The sequence below is a fragment of the Nothoprocta perdicaria genome, unplaced genomic scaffold (genome assembly GCF_003342845.1).
Source record: "Nothoprocta perdicaria isolate Ctin4 unplaced genomic scaffold, notPer1 scaffold_15, whole genome shotgun sequence".
In the NCBI taxonomy this organism is placed as follows: Eukaryota; Metazoa; Chordata; class Aves; order Tinamiformes; family Tinamidae; genus Nothoprocta; species Nothoprocta perdicaria.
This window is the reverse complement of record NW_020454649.1, coordinates 5,545,037-5,564,527: the sequence shown is the minus strand read 5'-3', so window position 1 is coordinate 5,564,527 and position 19,491 is coordinate 5,545,037. Positions and strand designations below refer to the sequence as shown.

Genomic DNA, 19,491 nt, shown 5'->3' with positions numbered 1-19,491 from the left:
AAGTCAAGGCACTGAACTTCACCCTACTAGTTTTGAATGGGAAAACAATTTACATGTGAAATGATTAGGGTTTAACATGAAAAGTAGTCATTTAACTTTTTGTTAGATAGCTCTCATGATTGCTTTTTACAAATAAAGATACGAACTTTTCTTAGGATGCTGAAGCCAAACTTGCTACACCAAGCTTGTGCATGGAATGGCTAAAGCAAGCATTAAGTATACTTCCAAATTCTCAGGCTCATCCCACTAACCACCGTTAGGGCTAGGATTCTCAGCCCCAGTTTGACTTTGGAAAGCCATTCCTATGAAAAATTCAGATAAAACCTCAGCATTTTTACAGCTCCTGCAAACCTCTTAAAAATCCTAAAGCTCGTTTTTAAGAGGTTGTCACTGACACGCAGGAAGAAGTCTGAACATCAAAGATTATTTCCACCAAGATTTAGATTGGGCATCCCTCCCATGGCAGATACATAACTAGTGCTCAGCAATAGTCCAAGTCCATGTCACCTATGGTTTCCTGCTCACCTACTCACTGCTTCAAGACCTGTACTGATGGTACAAAAGCCTCTGAAAATGTGTGAAAATTTTCTACACACCTTCCAAATAAGCTATTCTCCATTAGCAGAAATTCATTACTCTTCCTTCTTACCTCAGACCTAGCAGGACTCTTTTCTTCACGTAGTCATCTAGTCCTTCATCTTCAGTCACAGGTTGCACGTCAGGTCTTCCAGAAAATTCAGCTTTTCAATTTGCAGTACCACACTTCCTGTGTGGTGAAGCCAGGCACTGTAGATACACACAGACCATATGCTCCTCTTGCTCAGTGTAACTATCAGTGAATATGGTGCTCTGGGTCCTAATCCCATGAGGGAACCACTGGCATTGGGCAGGAATAACCAGCACATCTCATCAGGACTTGCATAGTACAATCCTGAATCAATATTTTATTTCTACAGCTCTAAGTTAAGCAAATGTTAGACACTATTGAACACAACTTTTAACTTTAATATTGAAATTCAACACTAATAGAACAATTAAAACACAAATGGGAAACACTGCTGTTGAAACCAAAATTAAGGAAGAGACAAGCCAGTAATCAGACCAGTTCTATTTTTTTTTTCAGCAACATATGTGAGTCTAAATCCAACATCAGTACAACTGTCAATGGCCACACACTATTCATTTCAGGACTTAACTGAAGAGTTAAGCCTGTCGCCATCTCAGACGGTATTTTTAGAATTGTATACTGTGGACAAGATCAAACTTATGTACATAAACAATGAAAAAAACTGAACACTTACACTAAATTATTTACAAGTACTCCAACACAAAAAATATACAATAGCCATAAAAATGAAAAAAACTGAAGAGAATATCAACATTTAGAAGAACCTTATTAGAAAGAATTACAAAACATCAATAGCCAAGACATTAACAATTGCACTACACTAATACAGAGTTCAAATATTAAATTGGTGCATTATTTCACAATGCACTAGCTTCAAGAGAAATGCTGCTTTCACTAAAAGGCAGCTTAGATTTGTTTCACGTAATTGTTTTAACAAGAAGCCTATTAACACAATAATGATTGTTTTAATGCTACAGTTTACAGCAAGGACAAAAAAACTAAGATAGCAGCAGTTCCACATGGCACTTAATTCCACAGGTTTCTAAGCTGTGGTTTATGCAATGCCTACAAAGTGCTCCCAGTTGAATATACAAATAAAATTCACAATAAAAGTTTACCTGACATCAGGTACATCGAGCATAGGTGGCCTTAAAATCTGTCTTCCAAAATTTATTCCCTCCGTTACAAAACCAGTAACTAACAAAGCAAGGCACTCTCCCTACCTCTTAAAGATCATTTAGGGATGTTACATGTTACTTCTTATCACAATGCCGTAACACTAAAAAGCAGCACACCACTATAGTGGTTAACCCTGGGATGATGTAACATCTAACAGTGTAACCAGAAGGTTTATGGATTAACATCCAGGATCTTCTACAGACAAGATAGTAGAGTCCAGTATCTCAAATTGTTAATACAGCTAATCAGCTGTGTCACGCCATCTAAAAAAAAAAAAAAATAAAGAGAGCGAGCGCGCGCCAAATCCTGTAAAACTAATGACATTGATCAAAGACTGGAAAGGAGACCAGGAATTGAACGCTTCTTTCAACTCCTCAGACTTCAGTCCAGTAGAGACTCTATAGCCATACTCAGTAGTTCTTTTAGACTGCATAGTTCAGTATATAGTAAGACTAACTGAGCGGTTCATTTTCTTCCCAATGAGTCGAGATGGTCTATTCTGTGTTGTAGATCTAGTTGTCATTCTGTCAGTGAACAGTGCTCGCTCCTCAGCGGCTGCCTTTGCCATTTGTGCCTTTTTCAGCTCTCTGCAAGACATAGAAAGAGTCACATATGTGCAGTGTATCAGTAAGGACTACAGCTGTATCACAGCAAGAAGTGTTTTAGAGGAGCTATAGTATTCAAGTCATACTGCAAGCATCCACATCCACCTGTTCACAACCTATAGGAAAAACTCATTATCTGGCTACACTTTTTTTTTTTTTTTTTTTAAAGGAGAAAGGAAGGGAGATTCACACATAACTTACTTTGAAATGAAATCCTCTTATATGCAGCTCAACAGCTTTCATGACTACTCAGGGGTATCTGCTGTTGCTCATATTTATACTGACTAGATGTGTGTATACAGTTAGCACACTGACATTCCTAACCTTGAATAATTTCTCAGCTCTAGCTGTTGTCACTGACAGGTAATTTAAAAAATGGTTTATGGTTGGTGAGTAGAAAGGGAAAGAGAAAGAAAAAAGCAGTCATCTCTAATATTTGCTAAGCTGGTATCAACAGATTTTTATTCCCATTCCCTTCTCACGCTTCAAATATCATAACTTAGCAGGATGCTGCTTACTTTCCATAGAAGCCCTGTAAAGTCACTCAAGAACTAATTAGAGAGGCCTGCTCAAGTGCAGTGTTCAGCCACAACTTAAACTGTGCAAGATTTGGACAAGTAGACACACTCAGATGAATATAAGTGGCAACACACAACTCTGGCAATGGCTTTTTCTTTTTCTATACCCACATTAAAAACCTACCACCACCAAAGTCTTGTTTATTTAACAGAACAATTTGAACTCAAGACTGCACGGTTGAGTCATTGAAGGCAGCATAGACTATAACCCTACTTAGCCTTCTGTCAAGAGTTCTGTTTCAGAGATATGCTAATACTCAGCCTATGGAAGCAGTTAAAATGCTCAAGATAAAGCAATGAAATAATCTGACTAAAGAGCAAAACATTTTACCTGTTATCAAGCTTTTTTTTTTTTTTTTTTTTTTTCCCTTTTTTGCTTTCCTTAAGGAGACATATAACTAACCATTAATGATTCCCTCCATATACATTTCCTTCACCTTCTTCAAACAGTGTTTACTGTTTGAGCAGGAAGTAAGACAAAGTGACTAAGATCTCTTCCAAACCAGAATATTTTTGAGCTACTTAAAAATGTAAATTATTATGTATTTGGCTATCATGTGTTGTGCTTAAAACTTTTTAATGTTTTAATGTCTTTAATGTTTAGTTGTCTTTTTAATGACAACTACTAAATGACATTGAGACTGCTTTAACAATGGTCCATGTAGTTCCTTATAGAAGTTTCCCTATGAAGTTACGTAACCTTTTCCCCTTCCTTTTCCCCTTCCTTTTCCCGTTTTTTAAACCCACCCCCTTCTCTCTGAGGCACGTAAGGAATATTTGAACCAGCCTCTGGCAGGGGCAAGGGGAGAGAAAGCAAGCAATTGTACATATGTAGATGCATAAAGATCTGTGGACCTCAGGCTGAAACAAGGGCAACCTTGAGTTATCATCACTCTACTTACATACACACACACAAAGCCAAGTCATGTCTGAGGACTCAAAAGAATTACTTACTTTTGCAAGAGAGAGTTTTTGAATTTTTCAGCATTCAGTTCTATCCGCAGCTGCTCTGCGCTCTTTTTTGCGGCAGACAGCAGCACTGAGTGCTTGACTAGTGCCACTGCTGAAGGTCTTTTCTCTGGATCAGGGTTAATCATCACCTTGGAAAGAGAAAAGAAGTTATACTGTATTACACTGGCCTTTAATAAAATACCACTGTAATCAGTGAGCCACCTGTACACAAGTTCTTACTTTCAGTAGATCTAGTAATTCTTGAGAAAGCACTTGTGGTATTCTAGGAAGTTTTCCTTGTCGAATTTCATGCCACTGGTCCCCATTAGTTGGGAGCGGTTCAGCACCAGCAGCACAGACGACAGTCAGAGCAAGAGCAAAAATATCTGCTTTTGGCAAGTGTGTGTAGTTCTTGAAAATTAAAAGAGAAGTTTATTACACACGTACCACAGGACATTAAAACAAAATTGGCAGAGAGCTACATTCAGCATCGAGCACATCCAGAGTTTTACATTCCCACTAAAGTAGTTCAGTGATTTATGATACTGTTTAAGAAGTTTCTCCTCCAGAAAGGAGGCAAACAACAATTTATTCTAAGAAAACACCATACAGACATAAAAATGAGTATCATTCACTAATGAGAGGTACCTCTTGCAGGACTTCATTCGCAAGAAAACGGCTATCGCCTTCTTCTACTTGTGGACTAGATACTCGTGTTACATGACCAAGGTCACCTGCAAAAGGAGGACAAAGTTATTTCTTAGCAGACATATATAGGCAACATAATTTTTAAACACAAGTATGCTACTCCTTACCTATTTTAAATATAACTCTATCAGATGACCAGTCATCATCATCACCTTCTTCTGAAGTTGTACTTGGGACTGATGTCCTAGATATGAAAATATTACCTGGAAAAGAGCAGAAATAAAATATTTAAATATTTAAATATTTAAAATATTTAGATGCAAATTCTACCTCACCCAATTTCAAAAAGATCGTCTTAGCCATACAGAAGTTTCAGTTACAACTAGTTCCTAGAGCAAGATATTCGAGCTTACACAAACACACACATTCTCTGACCCTCTACTGGGAAGAGAGCCAAGTATTATGCAAGCCAGAACAATTACACAAAAAGGACCCAAGATAAATGCAACAACAGTTTAAGTTTGCCAGCCAGTCTTACAACTGACATCTTTGGGTTGTTATTTAGAACCTCAAGAATTTACAGTTAATAGGGTGTGGTTAACTGCTCATTTTTATAAAACAGATTAAACCAACCGAAAAACCTGTCAACACACAGAGTGAGATAGTTTATGCACTTACTAGGTTTGATATCCATGTGTACCAGTGACATTGAATGAATGTACTTTAACCCCCGAGCCACTTGTAGTAGTAGGTCTTTGAGCTCTGGTTCAGTAAAGTAACGCATATTTCTGTAGTTTTCACTTATGGCATCTGCTAAACTGCCACCTAGAATATTACACAAAGCAACTAGTTATTTTCTATCCAACCTTTGAAGAAGCAAGCACAATTTGTTTCTAAAAGTACAACTGACTCTTCAACATGTATCCCTAAAACCTCAGTGAGGTGAGGAAAAGCTGAAGGTAAAACTAAACACTATATCTCTTCTTTAAAAAGCGAGAAGTAGCATTAATACACCACAAGGCTATGAAGTCTGCTGCAGTTGCCATGCAGGTTAATAGACTATCAGGTATGAAGGAAAAACCCTTCCCACACCCCCAAGCCTCTGGAAGGGAGAAAAACACAAGCACCTTTAAAATTTGGCTCCACCTCCACTGGGATAAAATGCTTAGTCTAGGATTTTTCTCTGCTTAAACCACAGAAAAATTAAAAACAAAGCCACAGCAAACTAAATATCTAATCTACAATTGCATCTCCGTAAGTCACCCTGGTTGCACCGCATGCTTTTAAATACAGGACTAGCATGATAGCGGTACCTTTCACACAACTGCCCCAATTTTGAGCACACTTTTCATTGCGCAATAGGGAGGCATATGCCTTTGTTTTGTGCTCAGTAAGTGCTCACATACACAGGGTCCATGAAACAGTATTGTTTTACAATGAGAAAGTCTTTCATTCTGAGGCAAAATTGCAAGTCATACCAAAGAAAAGAGAGCAGTTTGATATGACAATGAACACTGAAGTTGTGGTCATCTGACATTCACAGTTCAAAAAAGTGTTTCTGAAGGTAAATGAGTAAAGAGACATTTACCTCTGACATGTTAATCCCTTTAAATGCTCAAATCCCTCCTACACATCCACCCCACTGATAAAGATTGTCCAAATAAAGTGGATGGAATAAAGTGGATGAAGGTGTAAGGATATTCACTTTTTTTTTTTAAATGGGCTACAACAGGAATTTACTAGCATTCCTTGCCATATCTGAAATGCATACATATGTCTAAGTGGGAAAGTTTCTCTGTGTATATGTTATTTAGGGGAAAAAAGCCAAAATTATTGCAATATTTTCCTTGCTAAGTATTTCCCTTGCTGATTTGTGAGAGATTTCTCTACAATGCAGAAGAAAATGAACAGCCTTGCTGCTCAGAAATGCCTTATTGTATACTTTCAATATTCTAAAATACTTAAGACTTGGTTTGCAATTTAGCAAGTATTGCTTTAAACATCCAAAATGCCTTTTCCAACAGAAAGGAACATACAGACTTATTTGAAACAATGATAGCAGGAGCTACCTGCAAGGCAATTGATTCCTAGTAAGTGCTAGGAATGTGCAGATACCTATATATCTTCACAAATTAGATTTTGGAAGCAAGTGCAGGGATGAGTTAGGCTTTACTTACCATTACAATACTCATTCTGTATCAGCATATGATCATCTTCTGCCCATGCAGAGTAGTATCTTACAACATGAGAATGTTGTCCCAGAACTGCATGTGCATAGACTTCTCGTAAAGCATTTTGCCTATTACAGTCACATAAACAAAGACAAGAATATGCAGGAATATTATGAAGCGATATTAGTTAAATTTGAGCTTGATGTAAACATTTGGAGTATCATATCCTTTTGCAACCTTATCTTATCCTTATCTTACTATAACGTTTTCATATTAGGTTTTGTGGCACCTTAATTGTTTAGATATGAACACATATTTTAAAGTCATTTATTTAAAGCCATTGAAAACAGTGAAGATTCAGTTTTGCTCCAATGATTCTTGGCAGAACTGCCACGTCCGTTACACACTCTACCAGCACTGTCAGCAGATTTTGAAGAGCGTCATTGACATGTTTTAGGAAGAACTAATCATGATCATTAACCAGGAGACATGGGTACATTCTTGGTCCATGAATACAGCTAAATTCAACTTCCTAAGTTATGCTGTTAAGTTTGGTAAGTAGTAATATAGATATGCAGAATTTTGTAATATAACTGCAATTATTCTAATGGAACATTGCGAAGGGAAAGGAGTCAGGAAACTCGGGCTCATTCACAAAAGCAAAAAAAAATCCAAAGCAAGCTCAATAAGAATGAAGGCTTTGTTTAGAATTTTGTCTTCCCTTCAAACACCTCAAAAGATCATCACAGCAAGGTTTATTCACGTAGCATCTCCTTGTAAAGGATGGTATTTTTACTGTAGAGATGCGAACTTGATCACTTTTACACATAATACTGGGACAAATCTGTGTTAAGAGCCAAGCTGCATTTTCTCCACAGTTTCTCTGAATAGTAGATATGAAAATGTCATAGGATAACACGGGATTTTACACTTACTAAACTAATTCATATATATATATATATGTATACACACACACACACACAAGAAAAACATGGAAGGGCTGTCTTAACTCCTAGTTTCAGGAAATACTCACTCATCCACTGAGCCAGCTAAGGGCTTCTTGGACCGCTTTATAGCATAAATACAGCCATCGAGCCTTTTGACGCATTTAAACACAGAACCAAATTCACCAGATCCAATCTTCTCCAACTCGTGGAATTCAGTTGCATACCGTGACTTCATATTACTTTCTGTTATTGTGATTCTCTGCAAAGATTTTAAAAAATGAAAGATTTAGATCTGGAGATACACAAACTCCCAAGCTTAAAAACAAAATCTAATAATTAATTACCTTAGCAGGTCTGATAGTCTCATCTTCAAGCTCTCCATCACTTGCTTCCATGTCCTCTCCACAAGAGCTGAAATTTACACTAGTTACTTTCACAAATTCAGTATAGTTCTGGCAGCTGTTTGATTTCCCCCCCATCTACCTTTCATATTCCACTTGTTTGTTCTAACTGAAAGCCAAGCATTTGCAAAGACAAAAGCATAAAATTAAAGTACCATACTAACATCTGCGCCATTTTTTTTTTTTAAATGTTTCAAGGCAATATTTTCTCATTGTTCTTCCCTTCTCATGAAAATCTACAGGCATAACCACACACAACACCCCAATTATTTATTTATAAAATAAATATTTTATAAAAATAAATGGAGTAGAGAATTCAGATACTTATGTTTTGCAACACTGATATTTACTATGAGAAATACTTTGGTGAAGCAATTGCTATCAGAATTTTTGCTGCTAAAATTCTAAATATAAGCTTAAATAAAGATATTCAAGTTACTCACTCATTCCAGTGAGTTCTCTTCCGCCGACGAACTTGCCCTTCAGAGTTGTGAAGGAACATGGAATCAGGAGTGAAGGGATTAATGTTCACATGAGGTGTTTGTCTAATATCAGGATCTTGCCTCTCAAGTTTCCCAACATTCATAAACAGAGAGCCACCTCGAAGTTTAACTGAGCTGGAGCCCATTCCTTGGGCTTTAGAAAGCAAACTCTAATTAAAACAACGACAAAAAAAAAAGACTTTTTAGGCTCAAGGTTGTTTTAGATGTAACTGGATCGTATTCAAGTATCTTTCTCAGAAAGCTATTATTACAATATTGTTGATGTAAAATTACCATGAATTGATTAAATAAAGTTTCCATCAAAACGTTTCACAGAAATTATTAGGCTTTACATCCCCACACAAACTATCAAACTGAATATTACATGTTAAAACCATATTAAAAAACATACAACACTCAAAGGCAGTGTTTATCTGTCTTTATTCAAGCCATCACCATCACTTACCCTTCCTAGAATAAATTTAAATTAATGAAGCACTTTGCACTAGTGATGGTGATTTGCACAAGTGGAAGTAAGACCAGATACAAAATATGGTTTTAATGACTTAGGTGACAAATTTTGGGGTGGGGGGCAGGGTGGAGTGGAAAGGAGGAAAACAGGGCACAAATTCCTCTTAACAGGCCTAAAAAGAACTGGTCAAGAGTTGACAGCACAATTCACTGCTGTCAGTCTCAAACACTACAGGTCAGTGCATATTTTGAGCAATAATTTTTCAGACAAGGCATTTTCCAGGTACATGATCAAATCTCTCCAAATCTGGTTTATACTCAAGTTTCCCATATCCTTGTGAGCATGCTGCCCCCTGACCTACTGGATCAAAAAGCAGGAATATCACAGCTCAGCCTTAGTAACATCTTAACGTATCTGAAATCTAAAATATCATGGGGAAAGAGAGCTTGTGCTTGGGAATCTCAACTGTACTATCCATACCCGGGCTAGATGAAATTAAATATTTCCATCATTATTTTCATCTAGGGGTATAGAGTCTTAACATGGCAGTATTTTTCACTAGTTCCCTTAAAATAATAACAACTCCCTACAGGTGCCAGCTCTCCAAGATAAGGAAACTAGACACCCAGTTCAAGAGTTCTGCAGTCCTGCACGGTGGTAAAACATCATTTTTAGTGTTACAACACATGAGAATTACACCTCTGAAGTGACTGATCCACACTATAAGATCACTCCCTCCCCGTTTCCTCGTCCCTGCCTGGGCTAGACTATCAGTAAAACCTTATTTGAGGCAGACGGCTGAAGACAGCCAGTTAACAAATAAAGGTCGCCTTCCTTATGCCTAAATTCAATTGTTTTCAATCTGAACTCTACAGACCCCTAGGAGATTATCCCTAGGGATTATCCCTGGATTATTTCTCAAGGGTTATACAAAAAGTAATAAAACAGAGCAAGCCTAATTACCACTAGATTTAAACTCTCTACAGAGCATTTTATATGAGTCTGAATCCAAAGCTGGAAGTACTTTCCAAAATCTGTTATCTTTATAGGGGTAACCTCCTTTTTAACATCCACTTAACATTTCCCATTACTCAGGTAGCTGCTTTTTACACTTGATGTGGAAAAGCACAGACAGCAAACTTGTTTTGAACTACTTGGGCATCCTACTTCAATACGAGGCAGAGCAATTTACAGACAGCTACGGAAAAGCAAATATGACTTTGAGTTAACTTCTAGCTATAAGCACACAAATACCCTCATTTTACGATACTCAAATACTTTTTTTTTCCCTTTGTGTGGGGTTCGGTTGTGGCTATTTTAAAGGGCGTTTAATATTATCCAATCATGCTCTTTTGAATATTTTAATGCATTTCCAAAAATACCGAGGAAGTTTTCTAACACTAGGCATGCGAGAAGCTCCTAGATGGATATTGATCTTAATCTCATACGCCCCAGCAAATCATTTCCCTCGGGAGATGGGGGGGAAAGAAAGTCAATAAAAGCTTTTTTTTTTTTTTTTTTTTTTTTAAAGGAGAAAGGCGAGGCGGCGGCCAGGGGGTGTTTCCGACGGCGGCGGCCGGCGCCGCCTTCGCTGCCGCGACCGTTTGAACCGCCGCGTTCGCCGCTCCTCCGCGAGGGCGGCGCCGCCTCCGCGGCCCTTTAACGGCCCCGCGCCGGCCGTTACACAACGCAACGGCCGCAGCCCCGGCGCCCCGCAACGCCCGCCTTCAAAATGCCGGCAGCGGCGGCCCCGCGCGGCCGCGAGGGGCCCCGCGCCCGGCTCCGCTCCGCTCCCCGCCGTGGGGCACCCACCTTAGGCGTGTGCGGCGTGTCGAAGAGGCGCAGCTTGCGGAAGGTCTTGTGCGGCGGCGTGCCCGGGTAGTCGGGCAGCGGCGAGCCGGGCTCCTCGCTGCGCACCCGGTAGCCGCCGGCCGCCAGGTGCGGCGGGGAGCGCCCGCAGTAGCGGCGGCCCTTGTGAGGGGGCGGCGGCGAGGGCGAGCCGGCCATGAAGTAGGCGCCGGGCGACTTCACCGGGGACGAACCGAAGCCTTCCTCCTCCCACGAGTCTCCCTCGTCCGGCAGCGGCGCCGCCGCCGCCGGCTCCATCTCCTCCTCCTCCTCCTCCAGCAGGGGCGGGTCGCCCCGCGCCGGGGTGCGGGCCGCCGAGAGCGGCGAGTCTGCCTCCTGGAAGGCCGAGTCCTCGCCCGTGCTGTTGCCGCTGCTGCCGCCTTCCTCCTCCTCGTCCTCCTCCTCCTCCTCGCAGTCGCTGTGGCCGCTCAGGAAGAGCAGCTTCTGCCGGATCGGGGCGGCCGCCCGCCGCGCCGAGACGCGCCGCGGCGGCGCCGCCGCTTGCGGCAAGCTCAAGAAGCTCATGGCGGCCGTCTGGCCGCTCCCGCCGCGCTGCCCTGCGCCCGCGGAGACCTGCACGCCTCGCTGCGGCTCCGGTAGCGGCTCCCGGCCACGGACGCTGTCCCCGCACTCGCCTCCCTCGCGCAGTTCGAGCTCCGCGGCTTTCCCGCGACCGTTAGTCACGTGTCACGCACGCCAGCCAATCACACCCGCCCACTCCGTTTGAAAACAAGGAGGGCGGGGGTGGGGCCACGAGCCTCCACGTCACAGGCCGCTTTGGCGCGAACGGGCTGCGGGCGGCGGCCGCGCCTTACAAGGGCCGGGCGGGGGCCGCGCGGCCGCCATTGGCCGAGGGGCCGGGCCGCGGAGCGCGGCGGGGCCCCGGCAGGGGCGTCGCCGCCGCCATGTTACGTCCCGCCGCGGGGCGCGGCGAGCGCGCTGCGTGCCGCCCGCCTCCATGTTGTGCGTGTGTCTCTCGCCTCCGGAAACGAGCTGGCCTTTAACTTCCCGGGGGGAGGAGGGGGGCGGTAACGGCCACGGCGGGGCGCGGCGCCATCTTACAGCCGGCCCAACGTCAGCCACAGAACTGTGGAAATAAAAACAGTTTTCGGCTCCCGGAGAGCAGGGCTGGGCCTGGGAGGAGGCCTCTGAGTCACAGGGTGCTCCCGTTCCGCGAGAGCCCGATGTAAAGCGACTTTGTTTGTTCCTCAGTCATCAGGAGGCTGCTCGAGAGCCCGAATTTTACATGTGCCCCACAAAATGAAACAGTAGATCATCTCAGACTAAAGCCACATTTTTTTTTCCCGTTAAAAAAGTAAATTTTCAAACACATTGCAAATGATTTAGTTCATAAACCTTGTCCAGAAACACACCCCAAACACAGCATCCCCAGGGGTGAAGTCACTTCCCTAAGAACTGCCTGCACAAACGAGAAAGTTACAGCCTAGCAACCATGATTTATAGCAGCCGCCGTGAATCAGCTTCTGTCTCCAGGGATGTGCTCGGCTCTGCCTCGGATCAGGGTTAGCACGGCCTTTCCTTGACCCATAGCCACAGTTAGGTCAAGGACCCTGACAGGATCACCCCCAAATTGGGCTGGGAGATTACAGAAATTACACTGCAAATGGAAAATCCCCACCAAGAAAAGCATGGGCTGACCACAAGTCTAAAAGTCTGTAATATAACAATTGTAAACAGGTAAGATCCAGACAAATAAATAAATGAAGTTTGTACTTAACCATGTTTCAGTTGCTCCCTGTTTTCCTGCAGATAGGCCACTTAGTCTCTGATTCCATGAAGCAGAAATCTCAGGTCTCAGCCACTTTTTTCCTTGTACTCCCACTTTTTCAGGTCAGGAATATTCAGCGTTTCCTGATACTGAAAGCCCATAGCCAACATCAGGTCTCAAAGGCTCTTTCTCTGTGACCAGCAGAAAGGGGACACCTGTATGTGCAACAGGTAGTATTTTTAGACAGATTTTGCACTGAGGCTTACACCCGAATTGCCCGGATAGGGGTTTCCCCGTGCCAGTGTGGGCCCCCGGTCTGCATTTCTGAGACGCAGGAAATGCCATGGGGACACGGGTGTCCCCAGCAGGATGGGCACAGTTCTCCTTACCTCCACTTCCACGGGCGCTCGCTCCGGTTTTGGGTCGTCTTCCCCAGCGTGGGCTGCTGCGTCGGGAGCATCCGAGGCCTGTCACCAACCGCTGCCCGGTCAGCGCTGCAGACGGCAGCGAGGGGGCTACTTCTCCGATACACCATATGTAGGAATATTTCTGCTTACATACCATATATCTATGCATTTGTTGTGCCTCTGACAGCCTGCAAGCTCAAGAAGGTTTTTATTTTCTGGACAAGCAATGGCCACAGGAACATCATGCCTGAGGTTATGGAAACCTCTTGGAAAGTTCTGAAAGCCGAAAGGAGGCAGGAAACCAGTACAAGCAATGAAAATGGGACTGGATAGCATTTGGAGAGATATGACTACATCGGGCCAAGCTTTATAAAAAAGTCTGGCTTTCAGCAATTCAGAATCTCAATAATATGTTCAAAATAGTAATTAAAAATGAAATGCACCATATAACAAACAGTGGCTGAAGCATTCCAGCTTCAGGACAGATGATGTAAAAAAAGGCTGTTACAAAATGTGACCTCCATCTGTTTCTCAGTTTAATAGCCAACAGAGGGAAATGCAAAGAATACCTAATAAAGGATTAATAAACATTCTAATCACTAGTACTAGCTTGCTTGAGTCATGTATGATGGTTTTATTTTCTTAAAAATAAAGAGGTTAAGCTTTCAATAAACTAGTCTTCCTTCCTCCCTTCCTCCCTTCCGTCCGTCCGTCCATCCGTCAAAGCTGCAGCAATGAATCACTGATCATTGTAACAGTTTAAGTAATCCATAATAATGGATTATTATGGCCACAATAATGGCCAAAATCATCCTGAGTTCTCTGATTTAACTGCACCTTTGACCCTCTGTAGATCTCACAAACTAAAGCCCTGATGTACAGTATGTACTTTTATGTCCAAGCAATTCCTAACTGATATTTTAGAAATTTAGGTGGTTGAAGGATTTTAATAATGTACTTGCTTTTTTTTTTTTCTTTTTTAATACTTGCATACTTTAAAAAAAGGTATATGCAATGTAGTGCATTGAATTTTTTTCTACCAGGAATATTTATTTGGGGCACACACTGTCAAAAAACTCCTTTTAACTAGGGTTTTTCAAGCTTAAGGGGAAACAGTTGTTCTCTCTTTTGTGGGTAGCAGAGGAACCCAAAAAAATGATGAATGGCAAAGAAATGAAACAAAGGCCAATTTGTCTAGTTGTCAGAGGAAACTGCCACAGAAGTGGAAGCAGTGCCATCTTGTCAGTGTTTCCTGCACTTACAAGTTCAACTGAAAGACCTCCAAATAATTTTGATCAAATTAAAAGAGTTCTGCCAAAACCCATTCTGTAGCAGCCAACATAAACTGGAAAGTGGCTGAAATTATGAGAAACATAAACAGAATTAAAAAGCAAAAGAAAAGAGGAAGAAAGACACATTCCCAATGTCTCATAAAACAAAAATAAAAGATAGTCCTTTAAAAGTAATATTGCTTCCTTTAAAAGGTCTGTGTCTGCATATCAGAGTTATACAATGCCTTAAAGTATCTTATGAGGAATAACAGACTGGCTTACTAAGCAGATGTTTGAAAGCCACTTCCAAAAAGATGCCTGAAAAGAAGGATGAAGCTTCAGGAAACAGAAGTTAGTTCATGTTCTCAAGCATCAAAGCTGCTGGGAGTATCCAAGTACCTGTTCAGAAACATCTGCTATTTAAGCCTGTGATGCTACAACCAGTTACGTCCATAAACGACCAGAGACTAAGAACATGGCTGCTCCCTGGCACAAGCCTTCGGAGAAAAGCAATGAAGCACTATATTTTGTTTTGCATGTATAAGCCTTCTTGACACTGTCCAAATCTTAGTGGACGATAGTGATAGAACCAGTTGATTTTTTTTGCTTTTTTTTTAAGAAGTCAAATTCATTTGGATGGTAGATCCCAAGTCCATTTCACTTCCTCTTGTCAGAATTACAACTGCAAAGATTTTACCTTGATTCAGTGGTTATGAATGTAAAGGAACTACTTTGCAGTCCTGGTTCCTCTTCCAATTCACTCTCGAGTTTCTTTCAACAGCTGCCTGAGGATAGTCTCGTTATCTGTTGAATTGTGAAAACTGATAGAAACCTTAAGGTCATTTAGTTCCAGGACAGAAGCTGGTAGTAACGCAGGTGGTCTTGAAGCCAAACTACTCAATATTTGTGCAGAATGTTCTCCTACAGCTGCTTGTAGACCAGGAGCCTGTTCCTCTACAGACACTGCTAAAGTAAAAATGACCTAACTAACGATGTTCCCATAAGCATATTCATAGCATTAATGTACAGTTGCAATTATGACCTGAGAAAAACGAGACAAACACAAATCCATCTCTATGATCAGCAATACCTTGCAGTTATCTTCCTTCTTAGTATATGTTGCACTCAACATAGTCTACTTGGAAAAGAGTTTGCTAATTCAGAAAGTTTCAGTATTTAGAAATTAAAACAATCTCCATTCTGCTTATTTGTAAGCTAATGAATACATACAAAGCTTATAACGTACAATTCTTAAATATCTCTCCTGTGACTATGATAGTACACATGCTAACAAATTTTAAAGACATTTCTGTCTTTATTTCTACCTCTTAATACTTGAAATCTCTACTTAAAAATGTTATCAGAATCTGATCCTGAAAGTCTCAAAAGACACATTCAGATCAGAAATTTCTGTCAAGCATTGATTGTCCTGGCTGAAAACAGCAGATGCAATTAGAATATTATTTTGCTCATGTGAGGTTAAAATGATGGAAAGCCAAGACTTATCATATCTGCAATTAAACCCCTCAAAATATCCAATGCACATAATACTGACATAATACTACTAATTTACTGATATAATTAACCTACTTCTCCCTCCAGTTATATGGAAAGCCATAAAAGGGTGTTCTGCCTTTTTCAGGTATATTAACATTCATTTTAATCATCACTTAGTTTTAAAATAAGACATTTTGCAAGCAGTTTTTTAGAGATGCAGGTATGAGCCTTGCAAGGGTTTCAAGAAGCCCTGCCACCCTCCTCCGATTTAAATCCTCAAACCTATCTACATTGAAAAATCTGTCTCTTATGGCAAATAGCAGCTAATCCTGTCTGCCCCACAAACCATTCTTGAACTTGCTGATTTTTCAAAGTAAACTTAAACTTAACTTTTTGAAGTAAACTTAAGAATAAAATCTAAATTAGCTCTGTACCTAAGCAAAACAAAACAAAATAAACAAAACAAAAAAAAACCCACAGGAGACATAACTTTGGGACATTGTGGTTTCTTCAGAAGCCTTTACAGCTTCTGTCACACCAAAAGACCAGCCAGGTTTCAGAGCGTCCTGTTTTCGTCTCCTTGCCTCCCTTAGATGCCTGCTCAGTCAGAATCCTCTCAGCCAAATCCCACAGAACACCCAAAATGAAGCAGTAATTTTGATAGAGACTCAAAAAGTCTCCAGAGGAAAAAAAAAAAAAAAAAAAAAGTAAAGTACAGCAGCCAGTGCAAGAAGCTTATCAGTCTGTGAAGCCTCAACTGAAAGGCTGGCGAGGAATTTAAACAAAGCAAAGGGTAACACATGCTGGAGCTTCGAAAGTAACCTATGAGATACTTCTTTCTTTTAGGGGAAAAAAAAAAAAGCCATACCATCAATTGCGCCCTGAAAGCATGAATGTTTTGCCATTTCTCTGGGAGAAGCAGAAACGATTATTCCTTCAGACTGAGAGAAGGGGGGATTTAAGGTGATTACATTTCCAGAAGAGAAAAATACACAGAGGAGGTAAAGCAGAATGCTTGCTTATTTATAAAAGCTTTTGTGTTTATTGTGATAATTGAATTCTTCTTTGATTATAACCCTTAATTGAAAAAGACTAGCCTTGCATTCCTGATGGAGTTAGGTGCCAGCCAGGTACTACAGTGATAGGCTAATTGTATTGTCAGATTCTCCTTTGGACACAGAACTAGCAGAATCACAACAAGTATCAAAAAAATCTCACAACTGTTGGCAACACTTGAGCTACCTTTTTAAGTACATGCAAAACATAGGAAGAAAAAAACCTCATTTATATTCATTAGGTACGGTGCATTTTACTATTTATTTATGACAGTCAAGAATTTTGGCAAGAGACTGTCTCTTGAATTTTTGGTCTCTTGTCACATTGGTCCAAACTTAAGAAATTTTTAACACTGGAAAAAGCATTTTTTTTGAGGATCTGATACTGAAATACACAATGATTTGCAAGAACAAGAATACCTGAATATTAACAGCCAACCGGAGTTTAAAATTTGCATCTGAAAAAAAACAATGCACATATTAACTTTTGTATTTTTAAAGATAAAAATGATACAGGCTGAATAAATATATTTTTCAAGTTTCAAACAACTGAAGAGTAATAGCTGAACAAGATATAAGTTACCTTTCACTTCCATTTTCTTTACTCATTACTGCTTAAGAAAAATCAGCTGCTTCCCACTCACCTATATCAATAAAATTCTGGTTTGTATTATATTTAATAGCTGCAGAATTTTATGGAATGTTCCGCTCTTCAGTACACAGAGTGTTAATTCAGTGACCAGGGGAGAGCCGCAATTGGAAGGGTTATGTTATGTTATGGGGCACTTCTGCTTCTTGGTATGAGGAACAGTCAGTCAACCTAAGGGGCACAGTCTGAGCTCAAAACCTGTAGATGCCAGACTCAGAAGCACTTTTCCTCAGACCCTTCCCTCCCTACCGGCTTTTCCTGGTGGTTAAATATTGATTAAGGAGCTTCCTGTCCCTGGGGAAGGTTCCCTGACTCTGTACTCTGGGTAGAACAGAGCCTACAGGATGATTTCTCAGTGATACCATACAAGCATTACACACACACACACACAAATCCAGTAAAACGAAGTTTTCCCTGCAGTATGATCGAGGGTTAGGAGCTGAAAGTTTAGGAAGAGCAGCCTTCCAAGTCGAGACATTTTATCTGCACTGTTAGCTCTCTCCCTCGGTTGTACGCTAAGCAGACACCACAGGCCTTTTCTCCCACACCGTGCCTGAATATCTCCAGTATCAGATTTGTGGCTGAGATTAATTATGCCATCAGGGATTATGGCTTTTTAAAATTTGTTCAGAGGCCTCCGGATTTTCTCCTATAAAAACACAGTCTCTCAGCCTATTCATGTGTGCTTTGGCATTAGCTCTTTAAGGTAAAAATTGCCCTTTTGTTATGTGCCCCATGTCTGGCATAATAGGTCATCAGCCGGGAGCACTAGAACAATTACCTCCCTTTTTTTACTATCAAGACAGGCACTAAGCTACTGTAAAAGCAAAGCCCGGAGGCAGTAAAAACCTGTAAGAGCATTTAAAAGGGAAAAGTTGTTTTTAGAAAGGAGAAGTTGAGTCTAGAGATGTTTTATTTTTACTCCTTTAAGGGAGGAGTTTATATAGGCCTGGAATTTGAAAAGAAAATAAAATTGTAAGTGGGGAATACTGTAAAGGTGTGGGAGCCAATTTCTAAGAGGGAGTGATACAGTAAGTTATTTTACTTCATAAGATTCCTCTTTTACAAATAAATTGCTTTCCCTACTATGCCAAAATACTCACTTAGAGACAGAACTTTAAATAAAAAGGAGCAAAATCTATCAGGAAAGGCAAAAGGTTTCTACTACCAAATACTCGATCCTTTCTGGCATGTTTCCTCCTCCTGAAATGCTCTTTGCCAGTCTTCTTATCTAACATTTAATTCTGTGTAACCTTCACCGCAGAACCTCCTGATACCAACAACCAGTATTTTCTTACCAGAAAAAGTTCTTTCCGTTCCTGTCAGGATGGAAGCAGGGAGGAAAAAGAAAAATAACACTGTTTTCTCAGCTATGAAAATAATATCGTCTATAATGCATACAAACCTCACTGCTAAAATATATGTAAGCACCTCTGCACAGAGCAGTCTAGGTTGGTCTTTCTTATTCAGTACTTCTTCTCCTTTATAGAGGTAGCTAACAATATGGAAGCAAAACCCATGACTTAGGGAGTTTTAAAAGATAAAATCCAGAGAAATCACTCAAATGAGGTTAGTTTTTCCCTAACAGAGACATTTGAATGCCTTGCAGCAAACTAATTGAAATATGAATAGGGAAGGAATATACATGTTGTACAGTGATCAGAAAAGACTCTTGTGAAACAAGAAAAAGGACTTAAGTTACTTCTTTGCTAAATCATTTCCAGTCATCGTTTCTAAAAATAGCTAGCAATGAAATTTAAGGAAAATAACTGTTTGAGAGTTCATGCCAAATGTCACATCTTTAATTTCTAAAATGAGCTAAGAAACTAATCTAGTTGACAGGCAATTAATCCTTCTTGCATAGTATATTTATCTGTGTGGCACGTCAGGTATTTCCTAAGCCACTTTAGGAAAACTAGCACCTAAATGAGTAAGCAGCCTCAGTCCTGTTCTTAAGCTGCAGACACTTCCAC

The 19,491-nt window shown here is 40.7% G+C and overlaps 1 protein-coding gene across 1 annotated transcript; it reads right to left on the bottom strand.

Moving 5' to 3' along the window:
• Positions 1 to 1,201: 1,201 nt before the first annotated feature.
• Positions 1,202 to 11,573, bottom strand: WEE1 (WEE1 G2 checkpoint kinase). Its single transcript, XM_026034745.1, has 11 exons — positions 10,875 to 11,573; positions 8,552 to 8,760; positions 8,052 to 8,118; positions 7,794 to 7,966; positions 6,767 to 6,888; positions 5,268 to 5,414; positions 4,757 to 4,852; positions 4,590 to 4,675; positions 4,182 to 4,352; positions 3,945 to 4,090; positions 1,202 to 2,394 (listed from the first exon to the last, which is right to left on the bottom strand). Exons 1-11 carry the CDS (start codon positions 11,433 to 11,435, stop codon positions 2,244 to 2,246), a joined length of 1,929 nt encoding a protein of 642 aa, XP_025890530.1. The 5' UTR covers positions 11,436 to 11,573; the 3' UTR covers positions 1,202 to 2,243.
• Between the last annotated feature and the right edge of the window lie 7,918 nt (positions 11,574 to 19,491).

Coding starts and splice junctions, on each gene's coding strand:
- WEE1 (XM_026034745.1), bottom strand. CDS start 11,435: ATGAGCTTCTTGAGCTTGCCGCAAGCGGCGGCGCCGCCGCGGCGCGTC. Junction 6,889..7,793: donor TTAGCTGGCTCAGTGGATGA/GTGAGTATTTCC, acceptor TGACTGTAATAG/GCAAAATGCTTTACGAGAAG. Junction 4,091..4,181: donor AATTACTAGATCTACTGAAA/GTAAGAACTTGT, acceptor TCTCTTTCCAAG/GTGATGATTAACCCTGATCC.